General features: G+C 38.8%; 1 protein-coding gene across 2 annotated transcripts in view; it reads right to left on the bottom strand.

Moving 5' to 3' along the window:
• Positions 1–119: 119 nt before the first annotated feature.
• insyn1 (inhibitory synaptic factor 1) overlaps positions 120–19,002 on the bottom strand; it is a 70,427-nt gene continuing 51,544 nt past the window's right edge. For both annotated transcript variants that reach the window (XM_088412918.1, XM_088412919.1), the window contains exon 3: positions 120–1,068. In XM_088412918.1, the coding sequence (XP_088269044.1) occupies positions 262–1,068 (807 nt within the window). In that variant the 3' untranslated portion in view covers positions 120–261. The remainder of the gene's footprint in view (positions 1,069–19,002) is intronic.

Here is a 19,002-nt window from a genome sequence, read left to right on the forward strand (position 1 = left end):
GGGTTGGGGGATCGGTTTACGGTCCTGCTCGAGTGGTTTGAGCCTTATATGTGTTTTTTGCGACCAAGCTTCGACGCACGTTCCTAAACTGAGCTCTGGAATGAATTTAGGGAGCCCAATGATGTTTTTCTCCATATATCATTTCTTTATTTAGTAATTGATTTATTTGTGTATTAATCTATTAGCTATGTATTTAATTTTAAATAATGCACAGTTCTCGTGGTGAGCTGAATGATAAACGGGAGGGAGGTTCCGGCTGGCTCAGTACTCCTTTGTTTTCTGTTTGCTTGGAATATAGGGCAGTACAGTTTGGGTGCTCTTATCCGACACAGTTTGCGTGCTGCTGTTTCGGAGCAGTTTTTTGCGGCAGCCGGGATTCAGGAGGCCTTTCCTGGGTAACGTGTGCGCTCCCGTCATGCTTCTCGCCGACGGGGGGACGTAGGAGGGGTCGAGGCAGTTGTGGAGGAGCGAGTGCTCGGAAGAAGAACGTTTGGGGGCCAGCGGCTCGACCGGGAGGCCGGGCTCGCCGTCGCTGTCGGGCGTGGCGCGGCCGCTCTTGTCGTCCGGTAGGTCCTCCTGCTCCGCTTCGTCGTCGTCATCGCAGCACAGGGCGTGGTACAGGATCTTGTCGCTGAATCGGACCCTCTCCCTCGTCTTCTGGCTGTGCGTGGAGCTGCTGGCCTCCTCGCTGGATGAATCCGGAGTGATGATGCGCGGCCCGTTGGGGATGGGCAGCCCGCCGTTCATTTGCGAGTAGACGGAGGCGGTGGCGGCGGGGGGCAGGGTGGGCGTCTGAGTGGGTATCGTCCCCCGCCCCGGGGGCACTCTGGGATAGTACCCCATCGGCGGCTCGCTAGGCACGCGGGCGCAAGCCCCGCTGGCCGACTCGAGGTAGCCGCAAAACTCCCAACTGTCAGACAGCACGTCGGCGTTAAGGAAGTCGAGGCGAAAGGCTTCACCCAGGCCGCGTTCGCTGCTGGACGTGCTGCTCGCCGTTGCCACCGTCCAGTCATCTGGATCCAGGTCAAAGTCAATGTCTGATGTCAGTTTATCGATCTGGCCCACCACCTGGAAGGACAAAGAGCAGAGGGTGGAGTGAGACATACAAAGTCTGGCTCTTAACCTTCAAGTTTTAGAGCAATTCTCAGGTTACTGCAGCAATAGTGATGCAACTCAGGTCGAGTCCTGCTCAAAAATGTTGATGTTAAGAGGAAGTTCCCGTGATTATTTGCATTATTTTGTGCTTAATTCAAGATTCCTGGGTGAAGACGTGTCTTTTTTAAGCTAAATAGGAAATGCTAGTTCCGCCATCGTGTTTTCTATTCTGTGCATTATTTTCAGAGACATTATGGAGCCTATCCTATAGAAACCAAGTGCCATTCACACATCATCAGTAAATGGGTAATTTTACAGCTGGTAACTTGAAATGCTAAGATGCTAAAAACAAAACAAAAAAACAAAACAAAAAAAACAACCACAAAAAACAAAAGGTTTTCAAGTTTTAGATGTCCAAGGATATCTATGTTGTAGTTCTCAAGCTCGATTATAGCCTCAAGACCACTCTTCAAAAGTTTTGGTCTCATCTTGAAATCAAAGCCATTTTTACTTGGTCATTATTTGGGTCTCTGACAAACGCCCTCAGGATTTTTGATCGAGCCCAGTTGAGACCATGTCAGCAACAACTGCTATGATCCCTGAGAAATTCCATAATTTGTAGACATGAAGCAAAAAAATGTGCTTAGATTTGACATGTATCTCAATATGATATTGCTCATTTTGTTCTCATATTTGTTTAGATTGCTCCAGGTCTAAGGCACTGTATGGGTAATACAACTGAACAAATTCTGAAGGTAATTTTAGATAGCCAAATATAACATGGAAGAAACTTGTCAGAATAAGGTCAGATGTCTTGTTTATTATAGTCCGTGTTGATGTAACCATACTTGGGCCCACACTGCGGTCAATCTGTGTTTACCCCGCATGCCTTCACAGCTTTGCACAGCTTCGCTCACCAGAAACCTCGTCTGCTAAAATTGTGATATGCATGTAAAGCGACAATAATTTATTCCCTGTCTATTGTCCCAGCACATTTCTAAATGGCATGAACAGAAGACTCACTTGAGGTGATGCAGAGCAGGAACGGGTTCCCACTTGTGATAAATAAATCATAATAGCAGGTGGAGCTGAATATTTGAGAGAAGCACTCTTGTAATGACGAAGCGTGCGGAATCCATTTCCCAAATCGCTACTTGAGCCGCACAGGAGAAGCTCTCCGGAGACTTTTTACATTACTGACCATCGCTCGGCGTCGCGCCGTCATGTCAGAGCCGAGGCAGCCGCGAGTGGCCTCTTTCATTCTGACCCTCAATTACACAGCCCAATCATCTCTGACAGGTGTCGAGGTACAGTAATAAACCCTCGGCTGACGCTGCCCGGCCGGCTTCTCCATTAAAGCGACTCGCTGAGAGTGGCGGAGTGACCTGACTCCCGAGTTGATCAGGTGCAGTGACCAAGGTTGACTCTTGACAGTTGTCATTGGAGGGGAAAAATATCAAAGGGAAGCACGATATTTCGCTTTACATAATTTTAATGATAATTCTCGCGAACAATCACGGGTATTATTGTTCTCTGCGGCTTCCGCAAAGTCGTCATTTACAGCAAAAAAGTAAGTCATAAAAGATTATTGCCTACCATTCTTTTACTATATTGCTTAACTGTGTTGCAAATGAAGTCTCTTCAGTCACCAGGAAATGCTGTCAATGCTTCATAAACTTTATAGAGTGACGGCTTCATAAAGTCCACTGGGGAATATGCGCTGAACTCCAGCCTCCAGCTGCACGCCACAGATTTTGCATTGGGAGGTAAACAAAATGAATGACGTGTCTACTTAGCTATAGGAGACATTTTAAGCACTTGGCCCACCTCGAGTTCAACTCGGTTCCTCTGGGGACTACGGACATTTTAGTTAGTTTGGCCGCCACGGAGGCTTTCGTAAATAGAAGATCACACCAGGTTGGGAACTTGTGCAAATCATTTCCATGGTGACCCTGTGCCAAAATTCCAGAAGTTACTAAATGACAAGAAATTAATGGTACTGGAAATGTTTTCTTCTCACATATAGGACACTAAATTTTCCTTAAGTATGGTTGCCCGTGTGATTAGTTGTTTGCCTACTGTTCAAAGACAGCCGGGATAGGCTCCAGCATGCAAGTGATTGAGAAAATGAATGGTTGGATGGATGAATGGAACGGACACCATGTCTGTTTTTACGCCTGATATCTCTTCCAGTATTGGAACAGACAAACTGGCTAGCTGTAATTTGCCAATTGAGATGATAAGACAGACTGATTGATTTCATTTCACACTTCTCAGCGAGTCAAGTTATTTCATCCAGGTGTCCCGCGGAAACCTTAACTTTAACTTTCTTGGTTAGCATTACATGTCCCATTTGCGTCTTCTCAAGAAGCTGATTGCCATCAAGAACTTCTCTCAAGAATTTGAAAATAAAAAGTCAGTGGAAAGAGCTGACGCCCATAAATCAAAACCTGGACCTTTGTCTAGAAATCAAACATTCTGTTCCATATATTTTTTCCGACCCGTGCTCGGCTCATCTACAGAATCTGTTGATGGCATTAGCACCAATAGCAGAACAGTGGATGAAATATTTCTGGACCAATTCTTTTTCATGCTTCAACCATGCATAAATACAAAAGACTGGGACAAGTATCCAAAACCATCTGAATGCCTTGATTTTGGTCTTCTAAGAAACTCGTCTAACGCCACAAATATCAAAGCCTCAATTTGGCAGTCCTGGTTTGGAAAAAAATTCTCAGAACCAAAAATCTCAGATTGGATAGATGATCACATTGTCGTTAGGAAAAAACATTTGTGCGGTGATGACAGTTGCACTAGTAGTTGGCGTGTTTGTCTCAGTTTTGAGGTTAGTGTTCTGATTTGCAGCTTCAGCCCTCCGTGCGGACTTTATTTTCTCCCTCTCCTGCGAAAATAATAACAGCGTGCCATAAAGAGTGAATGGATGTATTGTCTGTCTGCTGGTATCTTTTGCAGGCTCTTTCCATCCTGAAAGAGCTGCACAACACATTCGTTTGTGAACAAAGGACTTTAATTTGGATTCGTTTGTGCTGTTTGACACAAAGCGGCGCACGGTGACTATCAGAAATGCTTTATTAGCTTACAATGCGTGTTAGCTAGCCGCTAAATACTTAGGTGTTATTTGCTTGCCACTGGTGATGGAAAAAAAAAAAAAGACTACTGTTGGTTACATTTTTTTCTATTTTTTCACATTTTAAATGAAAAAAAAGGCATGACATTTATTGACCATCATTTGTCAGAAATGTCTGAATGATTCAATATAAAATTGAACAAGTAGTGCATTTTTTTTTGCACGTGAAACACTTTAAACACTTTAATTGCTGAACAGAGATGCATAATGTAGGAGGATATAAATGCTGAGTGTTTTCATTTGGTGATGTATTGTCGTTGTGAGTGCAAGGCTAATTGAAGGTGCCAAAATGCCAAGTGTGTGTTGTGGCAAAGTGGTGCGATTCCAGCTCAAGTGCTCTACCGTCCTCAAACATCCAATGGGAGCCGATCACAAAGGCAGAGGTTAAACCTTATTTGAAATGTTTTGACATTATACGCTTCCCACGTAGCAGGCTAACAAAACAGCGATGACATGGACACTACAACGCCCAGTACGATTTTTGCTGGGGTTTTCTTTCCTTTCTCTTCAGAATGCTTTTTGCTCAAAGCTTTTAAAAAATCCTGCCCGTGTGACATTTTAAAAAGAGTTTCCGCAAAAAAAAAAAAAAAAACATTAAGGATTCATGGATGCAAAGTGGTGTGATGGAAAAGCAAACGAAGCTCTATTAGCAGCTGCAAAAAAGCAAATCTTTGCTTTTGTTAAAGCCTGCCTGAGGTGTCAAAACCGCAGGATATGAAGAATCTGGAAATCTGGGATCACGGGTAATACTGCATATGTCCATGAATATGACTATGAAAAAAGGTTTATCATGATATATTATAACTTGTGGGTTCAGTGCTTTAGAGCTCTTTAATTACAGTTCCTCTGTGGTCATATAAGCTTTTTTTTTTTTTTTTTTTACATGCCAGACTGGATTAAATGACCATACATAAAAAACGTTTTAAAAAGTCTTTTCATATTACTTAATTCAAACACGCACATTAGTTTCATGTAATTAAAATAGTTTTAGATTAAAATTCTTGAATTCATCACTGATTTCACACAGCCCAAAAATCTGCCTGTGATTTCTTCTGTCAAGTAGAAATCTGCTTTCCCGTTGGTGTCTTTTTAATGAATTTCCTCAAAAATACACGCTGCAGACCCATTATATATACATTTTTAACTAATTGCAAAATTTTCCATAATTAATCACAGGGAAATCTCAATTTTACAACAATTACTTTCTATGAAGCTTGAACATATATTTATTTGAAAATAATGTTGTAAGCAGTGTAAAATCATCAAACAAAACGTTTTAAAAACTGTTGTAATAGCTTTCTTTGATGCTTTAATATGAGTATTTTTATATATATTTTAAATACAACTGTTGAGCGGAAACAACCAAATCTAACTCATGATCACAGACATTTTTTTTCTTCAGCTTCTCAATGAAACCATTCTGAAAATGTCTTGCTTAATTGCACCCATGAGCGCTACACACTCCAGCAGGGTTTGTGAGGCCTTCTAATGATAACTTGCTTCCAGATGTTATGCCAAAGATACAACTAATACTGTGTCTGAATTTGGCTTTGCAAATTTACGTTTTAAATTTTTTTTCCCAATAAATCGTCAAGCAAATTTAATCGACATGAATGTCCATCTTTGTCTCTCTTTGTGTCAGGGACTCTTCTCTAAATTTGGCTGCAAAGTTATTAGGTTCAGAAGAAGTAAATAGATAAAAATAAAAGAGTTAAATTTTTTTTATTAAGCTTTGTAATATTTAAGTAATATCCAAAGTTCCATATTCTGAAGAAAAAAAAACATTGGTGTACAAGATTGTTAGTATTTTAAGGGATCACCTTAATGATTAGGACATCCCTAGTATACAGTAGATCAAAACAACAACTACAAAAAAAAAATTAGCAATTAGTGAGTTGCTGATGTTTCGGGGGAACACAGTATGTAAATTTGAAAGTTATGGGCTACAGAAAGTGGTCTGGAACTCAGGACTTGAGTTTGAGACCTTCACAAGAAAAAGAGCGAGTAATCCCAGTAACAGCCTCCAGGCTACCACTTAAGCAAAGCAAATTTACACTAAAACCAAAATAATCACTGATTTCTGTTGCTTTTAAAATAAAAAACAGCTTGTTTGCCAGTATGGTAATGTATTATTTGCCAGATTAACATATGGCTGATATTTCTCCCTTGACAAAAAAAAAACAACAAAAAAAAACACTCTTTAACAAGCTGTTGATGATCCTTGTGAGGAGGATTTTACCTTTCCCAAGTTGGGGCTTAGTGGTTGAATATTTGAGTATTTATCGGCAAATTAAATGGACTCTGCCGGCAGCGCAGTTGGTACATGTGTAAATAAATCAGGTGTGAGTTGCCAGATAAATGAAACGTAACGCCCTCGCTGAATGCCTCTGAAAAAAAAAAAAGAGAAAACCCTAGGAGTGAACTTCATTACTGTGTTCGAGTGGCGCCGCGCCATCTGCTCGAGCGCCACGCATCGTTTTCACAGATTCTGTAGCGCTCGCTTGTTAATTATAAAGCATCCGGCATCTAGTATCTTCTTTGTTTGGTTTCTGGGGAAGAAAATATGGGAAAGAGGAATTTGCTGGGGGCCATCCGAACACGCCGGCATCATTATTTCTCAGTCGGTGTGTCGAAGGATGCAGCGTTGCACCTGCGCTGGATGCATCTTATCTCCATTATGATTGCTTACGCTTGTAAAAAATATATATTTGCAAATAGTCGCTTCATACAGTTCTATAGACGTTATTAAATAAGAAATTATGGCATTTAGTCCAATCATATTTTTTGGAATTGTATGAAAGCAGTTATGTTCACTTTTGTTATACAATGTTCAATGTTATTGTAATTCCCCAAATATAGGACGCACCCTTGATTTGAGGATGGAATTCTGGTATTTTTTTGTTACTGTCGACACAACGCACCAACAGTTTGGCGACAACGTAAAAACTATAGCAAACAGAATTGATCTAATCTTTGTACCTTATTGTTCCAGATTTTTCACATGGTGAGTGGTCAGTGAACGCAGCGCCACTTTAATGTTGAAAGCGCCCGAAATAGTTGTTTTCCTTTTTCCTCACAAGGCTCCTTGAGTTCATTTTGCCATAAATACCCAAAGTTGTTTCACCAAATTCATGATTGTGTGTATATGCCAAAAGACCCAATTAATAAACGAGTCAAATGGAATACCTTTCCGTGTTCTCTAACTGGTGCGCACAGCTGCTTACTTTGCCACTCTTAATTGAATCAGCTGGTGGCATTATAACCTTTACATAATACTCTCAGTTTTAGTAATATTTCTTTGCGCGAACAAGGATGCACTCGGATGTTGGTTCAGCCTGCTCACTTCTTTTATTGAAAATAATGCTGTAACAACCCCAGCTAACACAAGCTACTGTTAGTTGGCACTTGCTGCGAACAGCCAATTGACGTCCGCCTTCTAGTTCGTCCCATTGGAGTAATTATTGTAAGTAAGAACATGGCCAATATACTGTAAACATTGCACACCTGTGTATCAAAACTCAGCTTATGTGGCTGACGGATCAATCTTCCTCGAATGGTGTCGAAAGTTACTATTTATAGGATGCATCCATAGTCTTAGACTTCGTTTTAGGGGAAAAAAAAGGGTCTCTTACAGTATATTTGGTAAATTCAAGTATTTAGTTTTTATATTATAAAGTGTATATTGGATTCTTGTCAGTCTGCTTTTTTTGTTCAAGTGTAGTTAATTCTTAAGTGTTGTTGTTTTTCAACTTTCTTGTTTTGGGGGAAATTGGGCCTAAGGACAATTTGATATGCATGTTCATGGATTGTGGGAGGAAGCCGGAGGACCGTAATTCAATTAGCATTTGTCACCTTTATAACACAACACTGTATTCTCAATAAAAGCATAGGTCTTGGCTATCCTCATTCGCATTCTTGACATGTGAATATAGCATTCACAAAGTGCTGTTCTGATTTATCTCATCCCCCGACAGCTCATTTATCATCCCGACCTGTTCGCTGCAAAAAAAACCCCCAACAAAACAGAACAAAAAAAAAAAAAACAACCCCAAAAAAGTCCATGCTCTTGAACATATTTCCTTCCAACTGCATTTTGGGAGTGTTTTTGACCGACAGATGATGTCATTGGATCTTTATTGCATTCTTTACTGTTGTTGGGAGTGAATGAAGAACAAAAAAACATTTTAGTTTGTTTCTTGAGTTTCTCACTTGCTAATCAAAACAGCAACATCTAACTGAGCAACATTCTTTTGCTCCTTTATACTATATGGCTACATTAATTATAAAAAAAATTAACATTATGTGATACAGTTATACAGTTTAACTCACATACAAACATATGGGTTGATTCTTGAAAAAAATAGGTAAAGCATTTTAAAAGCACCTTATAAATCAAAGAATAAGGTAATAAACTTTTTTTTGAGATGGCAGAACTTAAAGAACTAGATTGAAGTGGCGGGGGAAAGGGATGTTTTGGCTTTAGTTGCTGAAGCAAACCTCATATAATTGAAAGGCGAAGATGGCTGGGTAGATGGTCGGGCGGACGGATGGCCGTACGGCCGGACATCATTAATTATAGCCTAAACTAAGCCACATATGTTTAGGAGTAGTGAAATTATTTACACATAACACTCCCCCTGTTCCATTCACCCATGACAACAACTCAAAACTAATAATTCAGTATCACCCGTTTGAAATTCCCTCCCCAAAGTATCAGTAGGAGCCCGGAATAAAATCTTTCCCAGTCTTTGACTTCTTTGAGAATTAGCTAATAAGTGTGTGACGTGATTTAGGTCATCTTGATGGGTGCATTGCAGACGAACAGTGCGGGGATGCGCACGAGGTGTCCCTTTGAAGTGCCGACGGTCGTAATGATCCTGTCACGGGCATCTTTTATAAGCCCTAAACTTCATTAGTACGTGCACATACTGCCCTTTTCATCTCCAAAAGCTCGTCTTGGGCTCAAAGTGTTAAACTGCGATGTGATGCCCACGAGGACAAGTCGCTGATCAAAAGCATCATTAGGGAATCTGGCTGCTTAATGGGCCTCGTTTATCCCTCTGGGGGCTTTAGGGGAAGGGAAGGTGGGCTTCTGGAGTCATTAAAGTTGCAACTTTTTAATAGCATTTTTGCTGAGAGGTTACATGTTACCGCAATCGCTGAGGGAATGGGATTGGGCTTCTGGATGTGAGATAATCATTCATTGAGGTTCTACTTCATTGCTTCTATCCAGGAATGACCAGGAAAAAGAAAATGATGATAATGTCACGCTAGAGAGCTGCTTCAACCACGAAGCTCTGAGATTAACACCTGAGTCTTGTAAGGTCACATGCCGGGAGAACAAGGACTGGTCTTAGTGGCCTCGCAAAAGCCCCTTTAACAACAGGATGTTTTCCAATAAAGCCAGCTGAGTCGGAGACCATGATGGAAGATGATGAGGTGATTATGTGTGCTTGGTGAACATACAGTAGCTGACCTGTGATAGGAGGAACATTTCAGCAAGGGGGAAAAAAAAGATAAATCTAAGTACAGTATAGGGGTTTCTCAGTTTCTTAGTCGTAATAGACCATAGTGTATTTCTGACCATAGCTACTGCAGTAGTAAAGTCAACATGCCAGTGAATATTAAACTGAAAAATATTTTACGTCATGCTCGGGAAGTTACACTATGTTAGACATGCAGCAATAATGGAATCAAGCCTGTTATAGGTTCAATGGGTTTACTGACATCTTCTGACTTGTGCATCCAAGTCCATCTCTCTGACTGTACTGTCAAAGATTGGGCACTCCTGCTTTAATTTTGTGCACACACTTTGAAAACTATACACATTGCATTATTTTCCCTAATTTTGTAAATGCTCTTAAAGGCATACTAATTAAAGTTAGTTATGATTTTTTTTTTCTTTCAACCTCTCAAATTGTTCAGTGGCATCAGTTCTATCCATACATACGTAGAATACATTTATTAACAGCCACAAAAAAGAGAAAAATGGTATGGTCTGTTTTTGTAGTCTGCGACGGGATGATGACACTTTAAGAAAGCCATTAACTGGTCTCTACCGCCACCTACTGTCTTGAAGTGAAACAAAACTCAACAAAGAATGTTCTGTTTGCTAACATCGTTTTTGACCGCTGCTCTATGGAATGTGACAAAAATTACAGGAAAAACAATGTAATAAATTCTATTAAGATGCATCTCAAAATTTGTAATTATAATGTTTTTTTATGGTCCAAAATTTGGACAATGATTAGTTTTTGTACTCAAAATCTCACCCCACCAACTGCAATCACAAAGAAATGTCAGAATCGTGGCATGTTTAAATTTGAAATGTTGTAATTATCTGCTTGGAATTTAAAGACTGTAATGTTGTTTTCCCATTGTTCTTTTATCATATATATATATATATATATATATATATATATATATATATATATATATATATATATATATATATATATATATATATATATATATAAAATCCAAAGAATTTCCATAATTTGTAACATGATGGCACAAAGGTTAAGTCTTCATTGATTGTTAACTTGTAAATGGCAATACATCCAAAGACAAACGGAATACATCTGCAAAGGAAATCTCAATAAGCTATCTTCATCGGTCATTATTTTTACATAGTGACTGTGACCATTAAAAAAGCAATTGGAAAAAAAAAAGCAATTCCATCACAGATTTTCTATATTTAATGATAGCCACATTGTAACTATGGAACAAATGAATTCCATTTCAGTTATTTCTTATGGGATCAGAGGTTGAAATGTCGAGATCAGTCCAGAATGAATGAGCTATTAATATTGGATGCAAGCTAGCATTCAACGAGCTAGCCGTACTACACTCAAAATGGAAGGTGTGTGCATTTTAAAGACAACTCAACCGTACAGTTTTGAGTGATTTTACGATAGCCATTTTTGACCCCCAAATAGACGAAATCCATTTCCACTACATTCGTACAGAATGAGAGGTCCTTTGACGCAGTGCTGGCAAAATGAAAGCGAAACCATTTTTGCCTATCGGCGTGTGCTATTTATTCAGTTTGGGAAAGCCCGCAGTAAGTGAAACATTAGTGCAGGTTGGCTAGCTGACTCGACAGAGACCAGATAACGTGTGTGTGCTTCCAGGTCGTCACTAAAGGTCGAGTGATTTAGTGGCGTAGTAAAGCTGCTTTCATTACATCCAGGTCTGCTGAGGGTGACTGATTGTTTGCCATGCAGTCAGAGAGACACCGATAACACCAGCCACATTCATTCTCTTTTGTGTGCTTATGGTGTGTGTGAGTGCACTGACCCGCAATATGAACATTTTGTTTATTCCTGTTTTTTTTTTTTCCCTTCCTTTTTGAGGGGCAGCTGTTTAGTCCCAATATTACCCTTTAGAGAATGCTCCGCGCTCATTAATGTCAAAGTAGTGATGCACGGCTGTCCTGATAGTAAGGAGTGAAAAGGAAGTAAACCCTTGAGGGATTGTGCCCAGCCCAAACACTCACAACCGTATCAAAAAAGGATCACAGTGACGATTTAACACACTTAAATGCTCAGCCTGCTGAGTGTCAAATATCGCTATTTCGAGGCCTTTCAGATGAGAAATTAGAGATCGACCAATATGGGGTTTTGAGGACCGATACGGATTATTCGTAGTGGAGGAAACTGAATACCGATATTTGGAGCCAATATTCATTTGCAGCAAAGAATTGAATAATGCAAACATTGAACTTCATTGAAATGCCTAAAGCATGTTTATTGAACCACACAAATAAAAATAATAGCTCAAACCCGGAAACGGAAGTGTGTCATCAGAAAAAACGGACGTACTTCTATCGGCAAAACAACAGAAATATACCTTAATATCAATAACCATATGTTTGAAATATAATACAACGAAACTTACAGCATTCCTGCGTGACAATTCACAGAGGATGCTGTCTGCAAACCGGGAAACGGAAAAGCGCCAACGGCAAACCCGGAAGTACTTTTATCGGCAAAACCTTTCCGTTACACAAACAAAACAATAACCATCCATCGAAACACAACAATCATTTAACAATGTAGAAACTATTATCTTCCCGTTATTTGAAACAAAAACCATCCCGTTGAATCAGCCTTAAAAGCAACATATTTACATTTATCATATCGGTCAGACATATTAAAAATGGCTAATACCGACAAACGTAAAATTTCCAGATATCGGCCCCGATAATCAGTCGATGTCTACGAGAAAAGTACAAAATTTCAGAGACGTGTTCATCCGAGCAACAATTGTTTGCTTTCCTGTAGCTATATTTAAAAAAGAAAAACAAAACAATAAATCAGCACCCAAAGTGAATTTTACTTTGCAACATAAAATTTGGCATTCCTGTGGAAATGTGGCCAATATTTGCCAATCATTTACCTTTATATACTCTATTTACATAAGCTGTATAAAAGTAACATTGGTGTCATTATTTATGACAACAAATCTGTACCATAACCTTGTATCCTTAAATATGTACTGTACAATGAAATTTGTTGATGGTGGTGAGCAATGCAAGGTAGTTGTGCGAATAAATGACCTGGATGTCACTACTTTACAAATACCCTAAAGTCACAAATTGTTAAAAAAAAAAGTCATAAAATAAGCATAAATGTGTTAAATATGACACACTTTTAATTACTACTAACACAAATACATATGAAAAAAAATAATGTGCTCAAAACTTCAGTAACTGTGCCATGTAATGCGTTTTGTTAACAGAAAAGGAAAGTTTATTATTATTATTATTTTTAAACAACATATTTAATGTTGTTCCCTGCTCTTCACAGGAAATAGACCAGCCCATAAACAGAGAAAATCTGCATATAATGTGCTCCTAATTAAATGTTATGGGGGGGAAACGAATTCTATATTATTCATTTTACTTTTTTAAAATTGATCAGACTGGTAATTGGTAATCTGTATTTTTTTTTTCTGTCAAAAATCAGCATTGGTGTAAGGGTGATTTTGTTTTTCCATCGTGTGCTTGCTTAAGGAAATGAGCTCATCCTTAAAATTCATGAGACATTTTTGGCCAAAATATGAAAGATGTTTAATGATAATTAATCTAATTCAAATTAAATTAATAATATACCCAGTATACTTGGAAAATTAATAGATGCCAGGGGCAACGTGATGATTTCTATCATGAGTAGATTCACAAACAAAGAAAAATAAAATAAAAATTCAAGAAGCGCATAAGTTTTTCATCACAGTGTGTGGGCAGAGCATGAAAAGCAGGGATGCTCTTAAGTGTCATCTTGTTTTTTGTGTTAGCTCTACAAACATAAAAAAAGAAGCCATTTTAGTCATTTTGGCTGTTTCCAGTGGTCCTTTAAAAGCAAACATGCTCTACACATTTTTTTTTCCAATTGGCATCCTGAACAGACGGATGGGTAATACTAAATGTCAAAAACGTTAGTACTTTTTTTTTTTCCATTAAATGGAAAGATCTCCTAGAGTGTCAGCTTTCGGAATCAGTTGTGTGAGTCTGAAACATTTGTGATATGTAAAAAGTATTGAAAAAAAAAGCCCCGGGATATGAAAAGTTTGCCATTTTGTTTGAAGGCGTTATTTTCGCCTTAGTTTGACCATGAGATGTTTCAAAAACCAACTTGTCCTTGTACTATTTCAATTTTGAACAACAGCAGATGGATGCCACCGAATAACTCACTGTTTTAGCTTTCTTCATCACATGTGGCCAGAACATGGCAGCCAAGATTGATGGTGCCATAACTCTTTCCCAATTCGGTATACTCGGATCAGCTCCTCTGTCCGTCCTGTTCATTTCTACTCACAGCTTTAATTTGAATTTTTTTTTTTTTTTTTTTTTCATCCGGAGGGAAGGATTATGTGCAGATAGCAAGAAGGAGGTGGACAGCCCGGGCACAAGGAGAGATTGGCGTCAACTTTTATGACTGAGGAAGAAAATTGCAAAACTCAGCAAAACATTTCCATTAGCCCGCCCCTCTCCAACCAAAAGCCAGAAGACACATCTATTTATAGACATTATCCGCGGCATGGGTTACCATAGAGAAGCTTTCTTTTTTTCTCTTTAAATTATTATTCCAGATTTAAGCTGTGGCTACTATTATCGTCCGTCCTTGGCTGTGGACATGATACTTCCGTGCAGCACGCTGTCATTCCAACAGCGTCTTTCAGAAGATAAATGACAGAATGAGGGATGAACGTGGCCATTCAACCTCATGGGACGGATGCCCCGCGAGCTGATGGGGTAATAACGAGAAAAGGAGAAGACGTTGAGGACAGAGGAGGTCAGATTCCAAATAGCTACTAATTCAATTTGCTAATTTAACCCAGACTAAATGTTATGACAATGGATGCCACCGGTGAAACTCACCAGTAATATTGCAGACACTTTATGCAACATTTAGTGATTCATGGCCCCAATATATATATATATATATATATATATATATATATATATATATATATATATATATATATATATATATATATATATATATATATATATATATATATATATATATATATATATATCTCAACTCATTTCTCTCAAGGAATAAATAGCATGGGTCTCTTTTGTAATGCGAGTTAAGTCGAGTTCAGAGTGGGGGGAGTTAAGCCCCACCCAGGAAAGAGAAAACCTGTGGCACCCCTCTACTTTCTGCGCCAACTATATATGTCTATAAAAAATTGTAGCGGTGGACATAAAACTGTATCGGTTATGATATTAAAAAAAAAAGAAAAAAGCACTTTAAATCAACTTTCAACAACTTTTTAAAGCATTAATACAGATGACAGGTTAGTCTAAAATGGACTCGCTGTACAGCCTCTAAACATAAGTATCTATAAAAGTTGTTTAAGTGTACCAAATCTGTATCCCTTTTAACATAAAAAAAGCAACTCCAATCAACTTTCAACAATCATTATCTATTTTTACAGCCTTTATATAGGTTACAGGTTGGTCTAAAACTGAAAAAAGTGCATCAAAGTGCCTGATATACAAATTCTTTTGTATTGAGATTACACTTCACATGGCAAAAACAAAGCCCTTTCCCTGGGGTCATCTGCAGTTAAATCATATTTATTTAACTCATTTAAATGACTTAAATCATTAGGAGGTGAATCTTGTTTGTAATTCGAATTTGATATAGATAGAAATTGATTCAGGTTGAAGTGGCTTTTACAGGCACATTTAGCATTTTGACAGATTGTATTTTGATTGTATGTTGGTCCTGTATTCATCGCATTATAGCGAGCACTTATAGCGATCACGCCATAGCCGCCGTTACACTGTAATTCACTTTATATTGTTTCCAAAGCGGGACATTGTTGTAAAACTATTCTATGTGACTGACAAGCATCAGTCCAAGGTCGACCCTGCCTTATTCGTCTGCGATCGGCCCCAGCTCACCAGTCGCCCTAATGAAGACGGGCACTTTACAAAAGGCGATGGTTGAATTGATGTCATGGAATCAGAACAACAGATTTGAATCTCTTTTCCCAAAAAGCTTCTATTCTTACCACGGATGAACTTAAAAACAACTGGCGCAAACATCTGGCACGTACAATTCAGATGTGCAAAAAGGCTTTAAACTCCAGGAGGCGGTTCGAGAAGCAAGTTGGCCAAAGTAGTTATCGCTCCCTACCTCACAGTAACTCATGGCCGATGATGCTAATTAACCAATATTGATGGCCCGGTGTGATGACTGAGCAGTAGTTAAAGTTAATAAATAATCACTGCACCTGCTCCAGCGGCGTCCTGATTGGGGGAGGGGGGTTCTCACGGCACCTGGCAACATTCGCTTACAATTTCACAGCGGTTCACCGAAAATTGACTCTAACTTTCTTTTAATTTTTCTTTGCTTCGGGCTTAGTTTTCATTAGGATCGGTACTGGGCCGTGACTTTGGGATAAGAAGTCCAGGCTGGGAGAGCAGCGGCTGGCCCCCTTCTATTAATACAGACCACGCAATCAATATGCCGCTGGCATTTCTGGGCTTCCTCTGGGCTGTGGCGCTTATCTTAATGGCAGTGTGCTCCAATTTTCTTTTCTTGCGTGGACCCATATATCATTGCTTACAAAAAATATATAACCTGATTTTAAATGAATTGGAGATATCGCGACTGAGTAGAAGATAAACAGTTTTACTTTTAACCCTGAGTAGGACGGCAACTATTGCGGCCATATCACAGGAACATCTTTCTAAGGGTATCCGTACCTTTATGGGGGCCTTTTCAATTGCTTGTATACACGTAGTCGGGTCTCGGGAGTGCCTGCCCTCCCATTAAGTGTGAAGTAGAAAAACAAGTTTTTTTTTTTTATGATTTTTTTACAAGCTGTCTGCAAGGTAGTCTTCAAGCAAGATGTTTTCCTTTTCTTGTAATTTTATTTTTACACAGATACGTTATCATGTTAGAAGCCTTTAAGACCGGAGGAATCAATTTTGATTATTTTGAGGAAAATTACATCAACCTAAAACTGCTGCTTTTAAAACTATTACTTTTATTTTGTTCCAAACATTTCACAAGCTCGGTTTGAACCTTTACAACTGAAGATAATAGAGTTTGTACGGATTGAAGGATGAGGGAATATCTCCGTTTCCCAAAATGTTGCTTTTATCTCGTTTTGGAAAGGAGCACTTCAGATCAAAAGCACTCTGCTAGCTTCCTAAAAACGTGTATCATACGATAAATATGTGATTGTGTTCACTCAGTAAATATTTCTCCTGTCATAGTGAGATTGCTTCCTGTTCAAGCTCTATGCCATCTTGTTGTTTCGCGTCATTAGATGTCTCGCTGGATGAGAGAGGAGAGTGTGTATGTTCAAGTCATTACTTGCATTAAGATTAACCTTTGTAAGTCCATTTTATTTTTTGCTGTTTTATTGTGTTTGTTGGTATGTTCAGATATTTTTGGATAGAAACCAACAAGACGAATTATCCTATTTATATTCATCTGAATGATTGAAGACTAAGTTAAAGTGAAAACACTTTTTATATGTGGCTATGACGAGGAAATTAATAATTGCTGATATGAAATGCGAAATGCATTTCAAAGTGTATGAAGGTTTAGCAAGGTCTGTTTTTGTTGTTTTCTCTCCACTCCGTGTTTTTCTTTCTATCCGGGGAGCTTCTTAGCAAATACTGACAGTTTTTTCTGTCCTGTCTCCATCTATTGTCCATTGTCTTTGGATGTTTCTTGGACGGTTTGACCCTTTTAAGATAAAATTGAATTTCTTTGTACTTGTGCAGGTGTAATGACAATAAAGGAACCTTGTACCTTATCTATTGATGTTATTATTAATTGGTCATTGGTTGTGTATTTCCATTGTGTTCTTTTAAAAGCAGTTAGTGTATCCCAGGGTAAATGTCAAACATCAACTAAAAAGGCAGTAAAAATAAAAATGATTTAATTCAATTCAGAGAGCGCAGTACAGTGAAGCAAGTCCTTTTTTTAATGACTATTTAAATTACAACTTAACTCAAATTTAGCGGAACAAGCTAAGATACAGCAACAAAGTTGTCATGTCATACAGTAAATATTTGGATGAAAAGCACTAAATATAAACAATCAATTGAAAAACAGCAATAAGACTGTCTCTGATTGGCCAAAATAATAAATTGTTCTCATGTTGAGACCAATATAAAGTGAGTATTACATATTTGTGATGACTTTTTAAAGATAATGACAAGTAATTTAATAGCTTAAAAAAGAAACAAAATGCCATACTTTTTATCAACAGGATCCCCTGCTTCTCTTTTTCTTCTTTCTATGCCTGGTGCTTGTCACATGATGTTTTCAGCAGCGATAATACTTATGAAGCGTAGCATAGGCAGGAGATGACGGGACGCATATTAAAGGGAGGCCGGGTGATGTGGGCAAAGACACAGATTCATGTGGACAGATTTCTTGAAATGATACGCGGTGCATCGGCGGGCTCAAAGACAAAAAGCAACGGCGCGTCCTCTCGGCAACCATGATTCCGTGATGCATTTTGGCATTTCAAATAAAAGTATGTCTGGCGCTGGCCCGCAGTGTCTGCTGAATATCAGCGCTGACTGTCGTTGCATTAGACACACTTGTGCAATCTGTGGCGATCAAATATAAGGCAGAATTGGATTCTGACAAGTGTACCCGAAGCCATTATGGTTTACTGCTGTTGTCAAGACTCACAAAGTTGCTGCACCAAGTACATACTTGTGACTCTGGTCTCCTTCAACCTGTCACGGGCACATTTTCAACCAATGCGAGGGAAAGGGAGGCGCCGTTTACAATGATCCCGCAAGAAAATACAAATCTGATAATAAACTTTGTAGACGTGTGACATATTAGCTAAAGAAGAATTCATTCGCTATGGCATTCATGAAACCACCCAGAATGATAATGTCACTGCTCGTGTGATTCCTATCCTCTCGAGAAAGTTGCCTGTTAACTAACCAAAAAAAAAAGACAAACCCAACTCACCGTACTATTGCTGTACTACTTCAAAATAGAGACTCTCTGTCTCTAAAAAGTTTGGCTTTTGGTCTGCGGTCTTTAGAGTGAAAATCCATTTCATTGGTCACCTGAATTTTCTTCTAATGGCAATCATGTAAAGATTTCAATAGAAGTATTCCAAAGACAGGCTCCTACTGGAATTTTTGAGTCACACAAAATCATTAATCATCATTAATCAATCATTTGTTGGTAACATTCTGCCGAATCGGAGTCTGTCACACAATCATCAAGCGTCAATACAGACAAACTGTGCCT

Source organism: Hippichthys cyanospilos, chromosome 4 (assembly GCF_059441005.1).
Source record: "Hippichthys cyanospilos isolate Australia breed blue-spotted pipefish chromosome 4, RoL_Hcya_1.0, whole genome shotgun sequence".
NCBI lineage: Eukaryota > Metazoa > Chordata > Actinopteri > Syngnathiformes > Syngnathidae > Hippichthys > Hippichthys cyanospilos.